Source organism: Clupea harengus, chromosome 4 (genome assembly GCF_900700415.2).
Source record: "Clupea harengus chromosome 4, Ch_v2.0.2, whole genome shotgun sequence".
Classification (NCBI taxonomy): Eukaryota; Metazoa; Chordata; class Actinopteri; order Clupeiformes; family Clupeidae; genus Clupea; species Clupea harengus.
Window position 1 is genome coordinate 16,892,188 of NC_045155.1, and position 17,762 is coordinate 16,909,949.

The 17,762-nt window shown below is 45.5% G+C and overlaps 2 protein-coding genes across 3 annotated transcripts in view; both read left to right on the forward strand.

Moving 5' to 3' along the window:
* Positions 1-3,877: 3,877 nt before the first annotated feature.
* On the forward strand, positions 3,878-12,737 carry LOC116220313 (solute carrier family 26 member 6-like). 2 transcript variants are annotated; one of them, XM_031566441.2, is made up of 18 exons: positions 3,878-5,919; positions 6,143-6,282; positions 6,479-6,589; positions 6,788-6,936; positions 7,412-7,576; positions 7,899-8,051; positions 8,281-8,363; positions 8,492-8,639; positions 9,398-9,511; positions 10,006-10,083; positions 10,240-10,284; positions 10,433-10,539; positions 10,672-10,741; positions 10,889-10,978; positions 11,106-11,240; positions 11,423-11,477; positions 11,635-11,753; positions 12,002-12,737. In XM_031566441.2, the coding sequence occupies exons 1-18, from the start codon at positions 5,777-5,779 to the stop codon at positions 12,023-12,025; spliced, it is 1,929 nt and encodes a 642-aa protein (XP_031422301.1). In that variant the 5' UTR covers positions 3,878-5,776; the 3' UTR covers positions 12,026-12,737. The 2 variants fall into 2 exon arrangements, with proteins under 2 accessions (XP_031422301.1, XP_031422298.1); XM_031566438.2 differs by having other exon boundaries at positions 3,879-5,919; positions 10,189-10,284.
* A 90-nt stretch (positions 12,738-12,827) lies between these two features.
* Positions 12,828-17,762, forward strand: part of slc26a6 (solute carrier family 26 member 6) — a 10,141-nt gene continuing 5,206 nt past the window's right edge. The window contains exons 1-8 of the mRNA XM_031565540.2: positions 12,828-14,123; positions 15,416-15,555; positions 15,682-15,792; positions 16,084-16,259; positions 16,367-16,531; positions 16,805-16,957; positions 17,267-17,349; positions 17,638-17,762. The exon at positions 17,638-17,762 is cut by the window's right edge and continues 23 nt beyond it. Of these exons, the coding sequence (XP_031421400.1) occupies positions 13,969-14,123; positions 15,416-15,555; positions 15,682-15,792; positions 16,084-16,259; positions 16,367-16,531; positions 16,805-16,957; positions 17,267-17,349; positions 17,638-17,762 (1,108 nt within the window). The 5' untranslated portion in view covers positions 12,828-13,968. The remainder of the gene's footprint in view (positions 14,124-15,415; positions 15,556-15,681; positions 15,793-16,083; positions 16,260-16,366; positions 16,532-16,804; positions 16,958-17,266; positions 17,350-17,637) is intronic.

The following is a 17,762-nucleotide window of genomic DNA, read 5'->3' on the forward strand; positions in this document are numbered from 1 at the left end:
CCTTTGTCTTTATGGTGATATTTGTAGTTGAGGGAAAGTAACATTTTAAATGCAAAGTCCATATCTCTATATCAAGTCTACTTCTTGCTATATACTTTGGTTTAATCATCCAGAGGTAATGCTTCACTGCTTCACTGCTTCTCTGCAGGCTCCCATAACAGCCTTTGGCCATGTGGTGTGTGTGACTGTGGTATTCCTGCTATGTGTAACTCAGGCAGCTGTATAATGCACTACGGCTCTGTCAGCACCTCATGGCCCGTGTGGAATTCATGACCAAACTGCACCGTGCACATTTTGATCAAGTCCATGTGCAAATGTGTTTCATCGTGTGAACAGCTACATTAGAACACTACTTTCAGTCGGCCTTCTTCCATGCATAGTCCACGTTAGCATGGGGATTTTAGCATATGAACATCTCTCAGTTTCATGAGGATCTCGTCATTGAGAGTCTTGAGTGTCTGTGTAAGTGGCCATGCTATTTCATTTTTGCATGACCCGTAATTATTCACTTGTACCTATACAAGTTAATCATTTATTTCTGGATGGTGTAATATGTGTGAGAGGTTGTATCATATATTGTGTGTGTGTTGGGGGCACAGGGGAGGGGGCGGGGGGGGGGCTCAGATGCTGCATTAATATTTCACTCTCCTCTCAGATTCCCCTTTGTGAGTGTGCCATGTAGCTGACAACCTCTCCTATGACAGAGAGAGAGAGAGAGAGAGTGGAGGGGAGATAAATGAGTAAAGGCAGAGAAGAGAAGAGAAATATGCCCAGGTGCGGTAGAGCCAGGAAGGAAAGTCAGATACCAGTGGCCACCGGTGAAAACACCAGATCCAATGGACCTGGCACCAGTGCGAGGATAAACAGGGACGAGGAGTTTGACTGTAAGTGTGTGTGTTTGTATGAAACATGTGGCCCAGCCTCAGAGAACAGGAAGAGGACAGTTCTGATGGGGGTGAAAAGATGAACCGACGGAGAGGATGGAGGAGAGGAGAAGAAAACATGCCCTCATCTGCCTCTAAAGAGGTAGGGACCAAGCACACTTGAAGTTCCTCACAGAATTGGTCATGCATGCGTGCTTTGGCTGTGTATTCTAACACTGTGTGGCCTTGTCTGGGATGCTTATTCATGATCTGTTATTGTAAATGTCCATTTCCATACCCTGACTGTGTGACCTTGATACCTCTTCATAGGCCAGTGCTCCAAAAACACCAGGTGACAAGCTTCCCTTAATTGGCTCCTCTGGACACAAGGCAGCAGGTAGTTTCAATCTCAGACCTTTCTCAGACACAAACTCACCAACCATTGTCATGAAACATCATAAAATGAACACCTTAAATGCATTTAGGTAATGAACTTAAGAATATTTACCTAACTTTCAGTCCATGCAACCTTTGTGCTCAGTTCCGTAGCCAATGAAAAAGGTGTGGACATTATTAAACTGGCAAACCTTTAAGATGAACTTTAACCTTTTGAAATCCCCTTCATTTGAGTAACCTCCACTCACTGTGCAGTCTCCCATGCTTCTGGCTGTGCTGTGTTTATTTTCGCTCTGTTGTTTTGTTGACTAGTTGAGTAGTACATGGTGTTCTGAATGGTTCTGGGCTGCATGTTGTGGTGATGGTGGATCTGCTGTGCCTTTACATTTACAGCTCTATCAGCTTCTGGTATTAAGCTGATGATATCAGTCAAAGACCATACCAGTCTCTCTAATACGGTTTGAGACTGTGTGTGTGCGTGTGCGTGTGTCCGTGTGCGTGCGTGCGTGCGTGCGTGCATGGGTTCTCATGTATTGCTTTCTCAGGCTGAAGAGTTTGTTTTCATATAGCTTTGTTCCACCTGTCAATACAAAGACACCTAACACCATCACCACACTGCCACATGACATTCTTCTGCTGATAAAGTACTGGATAAGGTACATGCAGCACATGTCCAATAGCATGGAAGGAGGCCTATAGCAGGAGGAATCCTAATCCTAAAATGTTAACCCAATATAAACTTCATTGATGCACTGTAGCACATTGTGGTTTGCAAATTCTTTCTATGTGTTTCTATGCATTTATGCCGTGTGTGTGTGTCTGTGTCTGTGTCTGTGTCTGTGTGTGTGTATGTGTCTGTGTGTCTGTGTGTGTCTGTCTGTGTGTGTCTGTGTGTGTGTGTGTGTGTGTGTGTGTGTGTGTGTGTGTGTGTGTGTGTGTGTGTGTGTAGTCCTCTCATCCCTGCAGCAGCAGCAGCGCCCACACGTGAAGCGGCGGCGTGCCGCTCTACCCTCCACCGCTCCGCCCGACAGCATGGCCCCCTGGGAAGGCCCCTGTCTCTCTGACTCCTCCTTCACCAGCATTCCCCGTCCCCGTCCCCGTCCCCCACCCCCTCCGCCTCCCCCCTCTCTCCCTCCAGCCCCGCCTCCGTCCACTGCCCCTCCCGCCTCCCACCCCTCTTTGCCAGTCACGGCGCAGAGCGGGCGCAGTGGTCGTTCCCGTCGCCGCCCCCTCCCGCTCCGCCGCCCTCCTCGGCCTCCCCGCCTGCCCCCGCTGCGCGCCGTGTCCAACCTGAGCTTCACGCGAAGCTTCACCTTCTCCTTCTTCGAGCTGCCGCTGCACCAGTCGGCCCGCTGCCGCGCCGAGAGGCTGAAGGACCTCACGCTGCTGCTGGGCCAGATTCACTACTGAGCCCAGCCCACCCACCGGCCCTCAGCTCCACATCAACACACGCCTGATCACTGGACATGCAGGAATCACATTCATTACAACTGCATTTAAGGGTGATCTAGACCATGTCAAAACCAATTCTGACCATCAGCTATTAGGAAAACAATGAAATCATTGACAGAAGGACATAAACCCACACCAGCAGGAGATTAAAGAGAGCTCAGAAAATGGTCTTGCCAGCATGCGCTCAAACACTCCACAAGTCCCCTTGAAATCATAGAACGTGGACTGACGTGTGCAGATAACTTTAAGTGATGTCAGACTGTCTCAGTCACAGGAAAACACAACAGCATAACAGCATGAGATTATGAGATAATGAGATTATTGTCAAATATCACTTCCGTTTACATTGTTGATGAACATCATCTGTGTTGTTCTTTTGCAAGCCTGCAGGGTTGTGTGGCATTAATGTGTCTTTTAAAACATCATGAGGAACCAGTAATCCTGGAACATCAATCCTAGAATGAATTACTTGAGTAAACTGCCCTAGACTAAAACATGGTTCAGGCAAAAGTCTATTTTGTTACATGGAAGCAAAACATTTCTGTCTCAAATGGAAAGATACAATAATTAGTTTGTTTGTTTGTATGTATACCTTGCGTGCAAACTTATAGTGTAATATTTTTGCATTCAGATTCCAATTAATGTAATTTAAACCCACCAGGTTTTATTTTAACCCAAGTTGAGTATTTTTGTTGGTCTATAATGGAGTCAGGTGACCAATGAGTGGATGGGGTGATGGCAGTTGTGGGTGGGGTTCCTGTATTAAGTTCCTTAAAAAACACAGTGTCCACAGGAGGCTCTTGTCAAGGTAAGAGAGAGAAATGTCTCTGTTCTGTCCTCTCTTTCTCTCTTTCACACACATCCACTCACACTCATGGTTCCACATGTGCTGGCAGGTTGTGATGCAGAGTGATAGCAACTCTGATGTCTGCTTGGCCTTTGATCGCAGGCCTCATGTAGATAACTGGTCTGCTGTCATTATTATATCGTCTTGAGTCATTCTGATGGTAGCATATCACTGTAGAGTTTGGTTTGGAGTTGGAGTGTTTTTGTAAGCAGCCCAATGTTTTGTCTGGATGAAACAAAGACACAGCGTCTCATTTCTCTGAAAGAGATCACTTGAGACTTACTGTATATGAAGTATGACCTCATCTACTTTGCTGCTCCTGGTTTTATGAGCTTTGAAAAATGATCATATGCTTTGTGTGATTAAAGCTTGCTTAGGAAAATATGTTACTGTTAAAGGATGTTACTGTTGATTATACACTTTAACCTCATTCACTCTATCTGCTGCCAGACTAGTTGCTTTCCATTTTTCCTGTCATGGCTACCAGCTCACATTTGTCAATGGTAATTCAGGTTTGCACATTGGATTTCACAGAGAACAAGCTGTTGGAACTGTGTAAAATGCAATCAGCAAGTTCAAGCAAGTTTGGAACTTGAAATCACACACATGAGCCTCTGTTGCACTATTGCAATGAAAGACTAAATGAATTTGCCCTGTAAAACCTAGCACAAGATCTCTATCTTTCTGTCAGTGAGTTAAACGTCATTTTAGAAGTCAGTTTAAAATGGAATAAAAGGTATCAGGAAGACATGAATGATGCAAAGTGCTGACTCATGTTTGCACACTCATTAGAGGTGATAGGATGGGTGTGTGTTTGAAAATGGAGGGGTGGCATTTTTATTGGCACCACAAGGGCACCTGGAGCCCCCTGCATCTTAATGGATTCAGCCAGTGTGGTGAGATAAGGCCCTATCAGGGGAGGTTATGGTGTAATTAGGACTGATACCCTTTTAATAGAATGTATTAAGGGAGGTAATGATTCAGTAAATGGGTGTGTAAATGGGAACACACGCTGTGTTCTGACTTATGTAATGAGATGTCAGGCTCACGTGCCACATGTTCAGATAAGGCTGATAGGAGTGATCCAGGCAGAGCCAAGGGGAAGTAGGTAGTGGTTGTGTAAGAGCTGCTGATAATAGGTACACACGTGGGAGACACTGAGGACAGGAGGGGGTGGTCCTTACGTCTAGGCAAGCAACGAAACCAATTATTTTACTTGTTTAACTATTTATGCCATTATTGTGAAAAGTGATGTTATGGAAATGTATCTGGTCAGCTGTTGTTCATGCTTTACCATTAGCCTCAGGGCCTCAGGGCCTCCTGCATGTTTAAGATGTACGTCTCGTTGCCGTGGTACACACTTCACATATTAGCATGTAACTGTGGGGGGAATTGCAGGGGAATCCGAAATACAATGCTATGTTATATTTTGGTCAAAGATGTCCCAAATGAATGGCTATCTCTGTTTGTATCAATGTTTGAAGAATGTTCCTACTGCTGATCTCACTAAGTAAGAGAAAAACAGCAGGTCAAAGAGCCCTTTTATGAGACTGGCTCTTCCCGCTGGCCCGTGTGTTCCGCTTGTACCGCTGCCAGGCTGTTTGGCAAGGCTCCAAGATCTCACACTGTCACTCGCACTGAACCACCTTTTGTAAGCCTGGGAACTCTCTGAAAGTGGAAGGACCATGGGCTGTGTTTGCATTATTCCCACAAGCTAGTTTTAGACTCTTCATGTTGGCAGTATAGACTTCTGAAAAGCTAGTTTTAGACTCTTCATGTTGGGAGTATGGACTTCTGAAAAGCTAGTTTTAGACTCTTCATGTTGGGAGTATAGACTTCTGAAAAGCAAGTATCTGCTTGGTCCTACTTGACCTTGTTTGGCTCAGTTCAGCAGTGATTAGAAGGGATATGTAGCTGCGCTCTGTGTGTGTGTGTGTGTGTGTGTGTGTGTGTGTGTGTGTAGGGGTTGTGTGGTTGGGTATGTAGCAGGACCCCTCAAACCAAGTGGAGGCTTATTTGTGTGTGTGTGTGCGTGTAGGGGTTGTGTAGTTGGGTATGTCCATTGTTTTTTGAATAAGTGGAGCATGTGTATGAGCATGGATTGGGTTGTGAGCTAGACCCATACTTGAACATGACCAGCTAAGTGTTAACCAGTGTGTGAAGTAAGTAAGTAAGTAAGAAGTGTGCTGCATTTGCTCTCTAATAGTAGACTTTATAGATGGACTCTGACAGCCTCTGCCAGTGTGAGGTTGCTGAGCCTCTGAACAGCCTCAGCCTGAATGAACCCCAGCTGGATATCCTGGGGCGGCGGGTCAGAAAAGAGTCCCGGTCAGTTTTGGAAAAGTTGAAGTCAGAGCGATGGTGAGTATAGTAACAAAAGCAATTACGCAGGTACACAGTACTATGTGTCACAATAGGTCTGTTATTGTTAGCATTGCACAGGCATTTACCACATACATTCACCACTTAAGGCTGTGTGAAGGCTCATCTATGTGCGTGTGCGTGTGCGTGTGTGTGTGTGTGTGTGTGTGTGTGTGTGTGTGTGTGTGTGTGTGTGTGTGTGTGCGTGTGCGTGTGCGTGTAGGTGTTCCGGTCCCCGTCTGAAGAGCTTCTTCTTGTCATGTGTTCCTGTCCTGTCATGGCTGCCTCGTTACTCCTTCAGAGATAATGCCATTGGAGACCTCATCTCAGGCATCAGCGTGGGCATCATGCATCTGCCCCAGGGTCAGACACCCGCAGGCTTTCATTCTCCTACAGATCATCTTTCACAATCTCACAAGCCTTTAGCTGTCTCTCTTCTCATCTCACGAGCCTTTAGCTGTCTCTCTTCTCATCTCACAAGCCTTTAGCTGTCTCTCTTCTCATCTCACGAGCCTTTAGCTGTCTCTCCTCTCATCTCTTGTTCTTCTCCACTACTCAGGGCTGGCCAACGCCATGCTGGCTGCCGTGCCTCCAGTGTTTGGCCTCTACTCCTCTTTCTATCCCATCCTCCTCTACTTCATCTTTGGGACATCCAAACACATTTCAGTGGGTAAGCAACACAGCAACAACACTACACAACACAGCAACTACACAACACTACACAACACAACACTACACAACACTATACAACACTACACTTAACTTCAGCAGACTTATTACACTGGTGTAAATGCAGAATGCTGCCATAAAATAGTTTTTTGTTATGATGTTTTTCTTTTTTTAAATACATTATGGGTGTGTTCTGTAGGTACATTTTCCATTCTTGCAATCATGGTTGGGACAGTGACATGTGATATAAAGTTGCCAGACAACATGGAGGACAAAAGTGAAAGTGCCACTGATATGGCCAGAGTGAGTGTGGCAGCTCAGCTCACCATCATGTGTGGACTCATACAGGTACACACACATGGAATGTGTCATTCCCCGTGAACAAGGGAACACACACACACACACACACACTCACACACACACATTCTTCACACATTCTCTTCCTGTGTGGACCAAATAAACACAAACACTAAGAATGCTTATGCTGTATGGAAAAAATTAAATTCAGACAGACAAAAGTCACATAAAATGAAAGTTCTTACTGAAATAAATATGTTAAACATTAGGGAAGTTATAACAGGATGGGAATCCACATGCCAACTGCAGAAACCTAAATGACTGCACATCTAGGGCAACAGATAATTTAGAGAGCAAGAGAGAACCTTTTATCACCCACTTCTTTACAAGATGCTCTAATCCTGTGCCTCCTATGGGGATTTTCACTGCCACTGAAGGTTGTCACTGGAGATTGCAACAGAGCCATGTGAATCTAGCACAGCTAGTGTTGTACTGTCCACTGTCTGCTCTCTGTGTCATTGTGTAGATGCTGATGTGTGTGCTGCGCTGTGGGGGGGTGTGTCGCTGGCTCTCGCGCCCATTAGTCGGGGGATACACCACTGCAGCAGCCATCCATGTCACCATACACCAGCTACCTCTGCTGGCAGGCATTGCCACACGCCGACATGCAGGGGTCTTCGCTGTGTTCTGGGTAAATGTGTGAGTGTGTTTGTTTGTGTTTGCTGGTGTGTGTGTGTGTGTGAGATTGTGACTGTGTGTGTCTATGATCGTGTGTGTGTGTGTGTGTGTGTGTGTGTGTGTGTGTGTGTGTGTGTGTGTGTGTGTGTGTGTGTGTGTGTGAGAGAGAGATTGTGACTGTGTGTGTGTGTATAATCGTGATTGTGTGTATATGCACTGTATATGTGATTTTGTTATAAGGTGGTGGGAGTGAAAACTGATTGGTGATCAGTGAATTTCTTTTGGAAACGATGTGACATTCTCTCCTCCTATGGGCATACGTGTCTGTGTGTCAGATGTTGGGAGATGTTTTGTCTGGATTGGATAAGGCATCGCCTGGAGCGTTAATTGTCTCAGCTGTTTCCATGGTAACACTAGTCGGGGGAAAGGTGCTGAACAACTACTTCAAAAAACAGCTCCCCATGCCTGTGTCATGGGAACTAATACTGGTGAGTGAACACAGGCACATGTACACACACACACACACACACACACACACACACACACGCACACGCACACGCACACGCACACGCACACGCACACGCACACGCACACGCACACACACACACACACACACACACACACACAGATACACACACACACACACTCATTTACACCCAATGCAAGCACTCATAGAGGTTTACATGCGGAAGCCCATAAATGCTACCTCTTTTTTAGGTCATTCTGGCCACCATCTTGTCTTGGCAGCTGGATCTGTCTGGGAAGTACACAGTTCAGATTGTGGGGGCCGTACCCACTGGGTCAGTATCCTGTGTGCACATGTGTGTGATCAGTTTGAGAGTCCAGTGAGTATTAATACGAGCAGACATTCCCTAGGAACATTCCCTGTAGTCATTTCATCCCCGCTGTTTTTTTCTCTCTCCTGCAGTCTGTCTGCTCCATCTCTCCCACCCTTCTCCCGCTCTCAGGACCTACTCCTCCCTGCGTTTGCTCTGGCAGTGGTTGGCTTTGGTTTCACCGCCTCTCTAGGGACCATGTTTTCCCTCAAGCATGGCTACAGCATCGACAGCAACCAGGTAGCGAGGGGACCACCCAGGGCCACCCCCACACCACGCAGCACCTCGGGTGTCTAGAGTATAGACATAGTGACAGGGTAGAATGGAAACTGGGAACCTAACTATATATATAGTAACCAGAGGAAGCAGCAATCAGATAACATTAAATCTGGGGTAGACACCCTTGGGTAAGAATAGCAGCTTGGTAACATGAACACTGTGATGCACCAATATCGAATAACGTGGCAATCAGATAACAGAAATGTAATGATGTCAATCAGCAATCTGCAATCAAAAGCAGCACAGCTCTCTGCCAGGGCTCCTTCTCAGTTAATTACAAGAAGCACAAAGACTGAAAAGGAAGTCTTTTGATGTGAGTGTGTGGTCACATGACTGATCAATATCTTGCGACCTGGTAAAGCTGTTGTGGTGTGGGTCAGGATATTGCTAGAATATCAGTGGATCTCAGACTTCTGGTGGCTGGAGCGCAGCTGACACAGTGTCTATTAATAAGGCTGTATCATGTTCAAGCCCTGTGCCTCATCCACCATAGATTATCATCATCATGTCCTCCTGAGCCAATCAACCAGTCTCAAATATCCCAGACAGTCCACACCACAACACAGCAATAGATGAAGCACAAAACCATTCATATCAAAATATGAACTAAAACTGAGACACATTAGAGCTAATATGAGGCTATCCACATTCTACTTCCTCAGTCTCGACTCTCTGACTCCCCGCTATTCCTGAGTATAAATGATCTCTCCTGTCTGCAGGAGCTGTTGGCGATGGGTCTGTGTAACTCTATCGGAGGAATGTTCCAGTGCTTTGCAGTCAGCACCTCTATGTCCCGCAGTATGGTGCAGGAGAACACTGGTGGGAAGACTCAGGTGAGCACAGAATGGCACCTCGAATGCACTCGAGAAGAATCCCTTTTGCTTAGGCGCAGTGTGCTGGGTTGTGTACAGACCACAACACAACTGCAGCTTAGCTTCACCACAGCTCAGTATAGCTGCAAGCCCACGTAGGCCTGCAGCTTAACCACAGCTGCAGCCGAATGTAACTTTGTTCCAGCTACAGCAGAGTTACAGCAAACCTCCATCTCACCCTGACCTACAGCTGCAGCTCAGAATGAATATGGCCCTTCTGTCTACTCATTTATACCTCTGTCTATCTACTGCCCACATTTAAATACTAATCAACCCAAGCCAACGATTTCACAACACATCCCTTCCACAGGGACGAAACAGCAATATGTGTAGTAAGCCTCAGTTGCATGATTGTATTAATGTCCCCAAGAAATATGTTAAAAACCATGCTGCAGTGACCTCTAACCCCCCCCCCCCCCCCCCCTCTCTCTTTCTCTCTGTCTGTCTATTCTCAGGTATCTGCTCTGGTCTCTGCCCTGTTGATGCTGGTCATCCTGCTGAAGGTTGGAGCCCTGTTTGAGCAGCTGCCAAAGGTTTGCTTCATCGCCACAATTGCACTATCAGTTAGCAGAGACCCATAACCCAGCCAAGCATGAAGCGCACTGACGAGGGTGAATGTGTGTGTGTGTGTGTTTCAGGCGGTCTTAGCTGTTATAATTCTGGTGAATCTGAAGGGGATTTTTGTTCAGGTCAAGGATGTGCCAACACTGTGGGCTACAGACCGAGTCGACCTGGTGAGAGGAAGCAGTCATCAGATCATTATTAATCATTAGTACAATTCCTCAGTTATTTGCCTATTAACCATTTGTTTCGTGTGTGTGTGTGTGTGTGTGTGTGTGTGTGTGCGTGCGCGTGTGCGTGTGCGTGTGTGTATGGCTGTAGTGTGTATGGGGGGTGACTGTTCTGTGTGCAATGGTCTTTAACCTGGACGTGGGGTTGGGTGCAGCAATGGCTTTCAGTGTGCTGATGGTTGTCTTCAGGACACAGCAGTGAGTCAGGGCACACTCATCTCACCCTCTGTCTCGTCTCATCTACTCTCTCTGTCCATAAACTGGTGTTTACATTCTCTCTCACAGCCTTTATCCTTTTCTCATCTCCTCTCATCTTATCACTCCCTTCAGCTCCCGATCTGCTGTTCTTGGGGTCATTCCAGGGACAGATTGTTATAGAGACCTAAAGCTGTTCTCAGAGGTATCATGCACTTACACAAATACACACACAGAAACACACACACACACACACACACACAGACACACACACACACACACACACACACACACACACACACACACTCCCTGTGTCAACACAACTTATCTGTGTCTGTGTTGTGCATAACAGGCTAGGCAGATTCCTGGGGTGACCATTTCCTCCTTTTGTAACCCCATCTACTATGCCAACAGTGATCCTTACTTCAACTCGCTGAAAGAGGTGGGTACACTGGGATACACTGACTTAGTAACTTAACTTAGTAATAAAGTATTAGGTGTGTGTATATATATATGTGTGTGTGTGTGTGTGTGTGTGTGTGTGTGTGTGTGTGTGTGTGTGTGAATAGGTCATCCAAAGAGGTCTAGAAGAGAATGCATGCCTTGCTGGGGGCCCGCAGACAGTGGCGCCGCGGCACTGTTTGATCCTAGAGTTCAGTGGGGTCTGCTTCGTGGACTCTGTGGCAGTGAACAAGCTGAGAACAGTGAGGAAACCACACACACATACACACACATACAGGCACACAAACAGTCTCACTACCACACTGACTGCAGATACAAACACACACACACCAGTAATACAATGTTTAATTATTTCTGTCTCTATCTCTGTGAGCATCTGCATCATTTAATAGTGAAAGAGTGATCAAATCTGTGTGCATTTTAGATGGTGAAGGAATGTGAAGACCAGGGTATCTGTGTGTTACTTGCAGCTTGTCCAGGTCAGTTCTCCTGACACACACGCACACGCACACACACACACACACACACACACACACACACACACACACACACACACACACACACACACGCCCATTATGGATCATTTCTGATTTGTTCTGACATGTACGTATGTGTGTGTTGTGTTTCTGTGTGTAGATGGACTTCTCTCTCAGCTACAGAGGCAGGGTTTGGTGCCAGTGTGTGTTCCCCCTTCCTCTCTCTTTCCTTCGGTCCACCATGCCGTGCAGCACTGCCAGCAAACACAACTGCTTCCTGTGGGTGTGCATTGGTGTTCTACATCTTTGTGTGTGTGTGCGGGCGCGCTTGTGTGTGTGTGTGTGTGTGTGTGTGTGTGTGTGTGTGTGTGTGTGTGTGTGTGTGTGTGTGTGTGTGTGTGTTTGTGTGTGCGCTTGTGTGCTTGTATGTTTGACTGTGTATGCATCTCTCTATCTTTCATTCTATCCATGTGGTTGGTTTCTTCAAGCATGTATTAGATTGTCTTACAGTCTTATCTCTCTTGCAGGAGGCCATGGTCACAGATATCTGATGGTGATCCTGTCCCTTAATCCTCTTACCCATCAGAAGCTGATGTTCAGCAGAGCTTTGATGCTGATAGCCACGCTCGCTGCCTGTCCACCTTAACATTCAGTGTTCAGCTCCATAAAGAGACTGTGGATCAGTGTGTCTCTCTGACTGCATAGTTGTCTTTTTGTCCCTGTGTCTGTCTGAGAAGCCATCTGGATTGGCTTTTGTTTTATCCCACACGGACATGACGCAATCAGCAACAGGGTGTGTGTGTTTGAATTGAGTGTATGTGTGTGTGTGTGTGTGTGTGTGTGTGTGTGTGTGTGTGTGTGTGTGTGTGTGTGTGTGTGTGTGTGTGTGTGTGTGTGTGTGTGTGTGTGTGTGTGTGTGTGTGTTTTCAGACATAATTGCTTGTGATCATGAAATTCTTCCGGTGTCATCATCGTTTCTTTAATTATTCATTGAGTTATTGTTTCTATGGTTACTAGACATCTGCTTACATTTATTTTGGAATTAGAACTCTTTGTGTTTGTCCATGTGTGTTTATGTGTGTGCATTTGTCTGTGTGTGTGTCTGTGTGTGTGAGTGCGTGCATGTGTGAGTGTTTGTGTGTGTGTGTGTGTGTGTGTGTGTGTGTGTGTGTGTGTGTGTGTGTGTGTGTGTGTGTGTGTGTGTGTGAATTCGTGTTTTTTTTTTTACAACACTGATAATTAAAAAGGAGCCTTCTTTGTGCCTATGTGTGCTATGTTACATTACAGTGAATGTATATGTCCACTGCTGTGATAGGCTCTCTCACATTCCCATGAAGCCTTACACGGCGGTCTGGCTGTAATTCCCACAAAAACATCTCCACAAACACCAGGAAAGGGATAAGTCTATTATTGAATTAATGATTAACTGATAAGACCAATTTATTTGTCACTGATTGTCAGACACCACAAACCCTATGTGTTTGTTCTGAGGGGTGGCCCCAGGTATGCCTTCTAATTGGGTCTGAGTAAAACACAAGGACACAGGGACAAGGAGAGAAACTATACAAAATATAGAGTATACGTATATGAACTATATATATATATAAATATATAAATGAGACAGCTAAGCCAAATTAAGTGAAATACAGTAGGTTTGATTGTAGACTTCAAACCTAAACTACATAAAACCTTACCATGATAGTATATGAAGCCCTGATGTAAGTGCATATGCAATTTGTTTTCACATCTCTGGTGTCATTACTAATATAGCCACAGCCTGATTTAGTCCGTCCCAAGCACTGCTTAGATTAACTTTTGGTGTGTGTGTGTGTGTTAGGATAGGTATCGAGGACATGGGGCCTAAGGGCCACAATTGTTTGTAGCTTATAGATGATGGAGTGCTAATTGGAGAAGCTTCTCCATGATGCATGGCCTCAGCACATCCCGAGCACAAAGCCAGCTTGTGCTGTCTGTCCTGTGTGAAGCACATCCTCTATCTAATCAGACAGAGATAAGACCCCTTTGAGGCGAAGAACCAGGTACACTGCACCTCTCCTCTTCTGAGGATATCTTACCAGGACTTTGATCGGTGTGTGTGTGTAGCTATCACAAGAAAACCTCTGTGCCCAGGACACACACCTGTAGAGGAAGCTGAAGAGGACAAGTGGACACGCAGACTCCTTTACCTGCATCAGACACCTGTCTCCTACATCAAGCTCAACAGACTGGATTGTGGATTCACTACTCAACGGATCAAGTTATCAATAACTCTGAAATTTCAAAATATTGATCACTCACTGCTGGATGTCCATTGTGACATTTTCTATTGGATAAAGAGTCGTCACCTTCCCAGGGAATCCCAGCAGTGGACAACACCGGTTGGCCTCTCACTGAAGCAAGGAACGGATCAGGGACTGAGTCTAACGCTGGACATTTACACACAAACGAAACACACACACACACACACACACACACACACACACACACACACGGTATGGAAATGCCCCAGGAGGACGTGGAGAGTGCGCCCAGGCGGCGGGTGGGCTACACCATGCAGCGGAACGTGCTGGATGAGCAGAGTGTGGATGACATAGCCGAAAAATCAGACACCAAAAACACACTGGTAGAAAAACTCAAAGACTCAGTGAGGTGAGGCACCCCAACTCTTAACATCATTTACCCACAGACACAGAGCACCTTCCCAGTCTGATGTGTGTAGGGGCAAGAAGCAGATCAAGTAGTGGTTTAGTAATTTTTGTTGAAATGGTTGCATCACCATGTGCATTTGTAAATGGTGCCTCATGGTGGTATGGCTGAAAAGCATGTCTCTGTCTCATGTCTCTTACACTGTGATAAGCTTGTGGGCTCTGTCCTGGTTTCCATTCAGTGCTATACTTCAAGTATGTGCGATCAATGAAAAACACTACCAAAATTGATTTGTATGTCTATCGCAAACATTCATGGGCGCTTTCCAATCAGCTGTGTGTGAGCGATTAGTCTCATGAGTGTCCTCTAGTGGCAGGGATCTCTATCTACTGTGTCATGATTGCCATCTTCTTTTACCACAATCCCATAATCCAATACATGTCAAAGTATTTATTGTGGGATTCTGGTATGAATAGCAGTACCACAGTACAATACAACACATTTGCCGGTGAGTGTGACAGCACATAACGAGTAATGAGTAACAAGTAACGAGTAACGAGTAACGAGAGTATTTTTTTTCACGGATTCGATTGTGTTCTAATATCCTGCACAGAAGAAAAAATGTGTATTGATTTTTCCCAGCAGTTATAAAAAATGTTGTTTGTATTATTAATTCTGAAGTCATTCCAAGAATCCCTTCCTCCTTGGCTTTTCTGGTATTTCTCAGATTACTCAATAAGAAATTCAGTTTCATTATCATGTTGAAATCACGTTTGTAACTATTTTTAAACCGGGTTCCCCTTTTAAATAGTAATTTTCTATTTTCAGACTATGAGAAAGCCAGCTTTTTTCCTTTTGCTTATATTGCTGTTTTCCACTCTGATAAAGTTAATTTGAGAATGACAATTATTCTCTCACTCAAAACCGTCAAACGTTGTGCCAAGATTTCCTGTTGGTTTAAATGTGTTTCTCTGGTATGGGAAAGTTCAAACTAAGGTTTCTATGCAAAGTATAAGGCATTGTATAATGGTGTCTGTCTGTCTGTCTGTCTGTCTGTCTGTCTGTCTGTCTGTCTGTCTGTCTGTCTGTCTGTCTGTCTGTCTGTCTGTCTGTGTCTGTCTGTCTGTCTGTCTGTCTGTGTCTGTCTCTGTCTGTCTGTCTGTCTGTCTGTCTGTCTGTCTGTCTGTGTCTGTCTGTCTGTCTGTCTGTCTGTCTGTCTGTCTGTCTGTCTGTCTGTGTGTGTGTGTGTGTGTCGTGTGTGTGTGTGTGTGTGTCGTGTGTGTGTGTGTGTGTAGGTGTTCTGGTCCCCGTCTGAAGAGCTGCTTCTTCTCATGTGTTCCTGTCCTGTCATGGCTGCCTCGTTACTCCTTCAGAGATAATGCCATTGGAGACCTCATCTCAGGCCTCAGCGTGGGCATCATGCATCTGCCCCAGGGTCAGACTATCAATTCAAATGTTAACCTGTTTTTCTGCTTGCAACAATGCATTGTAATCTACATTTAGCTTACCTTTGAATCTGACACGATTCATTGAGCGTATGTTCTTTTGTGTGCGTCTCTAGGCATGGCCTACGCCCTACTGGCTGCCGTGCCTCCAGTGTTTGGCCTCTACTCCTCTTTCTATCCCATCCTCCTCTACTTCATCTTTGGGACATCCAAACACATTTCAGTGGGTGAGTCACACAATGCAACACAACACAATATAGTGTCACTGGTTGACACTGACTCGTTGAGAGTCGAGACTGATTGATCATTTAAGTTATGTTTCATACTTTACATTCCTGACCAATAATCCTATTCATTACAATTCAGGTGATTCATTCAGCCTCTATTTGAAGTCTATACTATCATGTGTGTGTGTGTGTGTGTGTGTGTGTGTGTGTGTGTGTGTGTGTGTGTGTGTGTGTGTGTGTGTGTGTGTGTGTGTGTGTGTGTGTGTGTGTGTGTGTGTGTGTGTTTTTCAGGTACATATGCAGTGATGAGTGTGATGATTGGCAGCACCACAGAGCGCTTGGCTCCAGACTCTGACTTCACGTTGTGGGATAATGTTTCCAATAGCAGCATAGTAGACATCTTCTCCAGGGACGCAGAGAGGGTAAAGGTCGCTGCCGCAGTGACCTTCATGTCAGGCACATTCCAGGTGTGTGTATGTTGGCTATTGTTGTAGAGTGTGCCCCAATTTTTGTATTTCATCTTAAACCGATATTGATTTTTGAGGGGGGTTTATGTATGTGTGTGTGTGTGTAGCTTCTGCTAGGCCTGGTGCAGTTTGGCTTTGTGGTGACGTACTTGTCAGAGCCCCTGGTGAGGGGTTACACCACAGGTGCTGCCATCCACGTCATTGTCTCCCAGCTCAAATACACCTTTGGTATCAGCCCTCAGCGCTACAGCGGCCCTTTCTCTCTGATATACGTGAGTATACACACACACACACACACACACACACACACACACACACACACACACACACACACACACACACACACACACACACACACATGCCCCCAGCGCTCAGGGCCTCGAAAGGGTGAGAAACTTTGGACCTTGTTATATGATTTAATCATGATTCTTAAGTGAAGAACACCCCAAATACACATAGTTTCAAACACACACAGCTAACATTATTAGTCTTTGACATGACCTCAAACTAACCTCCATGTTGTGTCTTTCTCCCTCTCTCTGTAGACGGTGTTAGAGGTGTGCTCCTTGTTGCCAGAAACTAATATCGGCACTCTGGTGGTGAGTATTGTGGCCATCGTGGGACTCATCATCGCCAAAGAGCTCAGTGCGCTCGTGGCCCGCAAGCTACCTGTCCCGATTCCAGTGGAGCTCATTGCTGTGAGTACCATTCACACTCACAGCTCTGCATCCTGCCTTTCCACGTCTCCTGTTCTGTATGTTTGTGAGGTGTGCAACAAGCTAGATGCACAAAACGATCTGTACACTGAAAGATCATTCAACCTTTTTGAGTTTGATTTGGGCAAAATGTCAAATTGGTCTGGCAGTGTGTAAAGATTGATGTTATGGTGGATTGATGTTATCTGCTGTTGAAAGACTTCCCTCGGCTGCCTTTAGTGTGGAAGAATCTGAGATTCTTGAGTTTTAAAACTGAGATTTAACTGTGTGTGTGTGTGTTTCTGTGAACAGGTCATTCTCGCAACGGTAATCTCCTGGCAATTTGACCTGGCTCTCAACTATCAAGTTGAAGTGGTGGGAGAGATTCCGTCAGGGTAAAACAAGAAAATACCGAACATGATATGCTATTCAGATCAATACAATTTAGAAGAGAGCTGACACTCTCTCTGTAGTCTGCCTCAGTATCAAGTGAACACAGCATGAATGTGCTGTATGTAGGCTGCTCATGTGTGACTTCAATTACTTACTTCCAGACAATTACCCAGAAACACTCACCTCTCTCTCCCTCTCTATGTGTGTGTGTCTCTGTGTGTGTGTGGCCGTGTGTGTGTGTGTGTGTGTGTGTGCATCTCTGTCTTTTTTATCTCATTACTCCTCTCTAGACTCCAGCTCCCAGTTTTTCCAAAAACCTCTCTGTTTAGTGCAGTGATTGGTGATGCATTTGCTTTGGCAGTGGTTGGTTATGGCATTGCCATCTCCCTTGGGCGGACATTTGCCCTTAAGTATG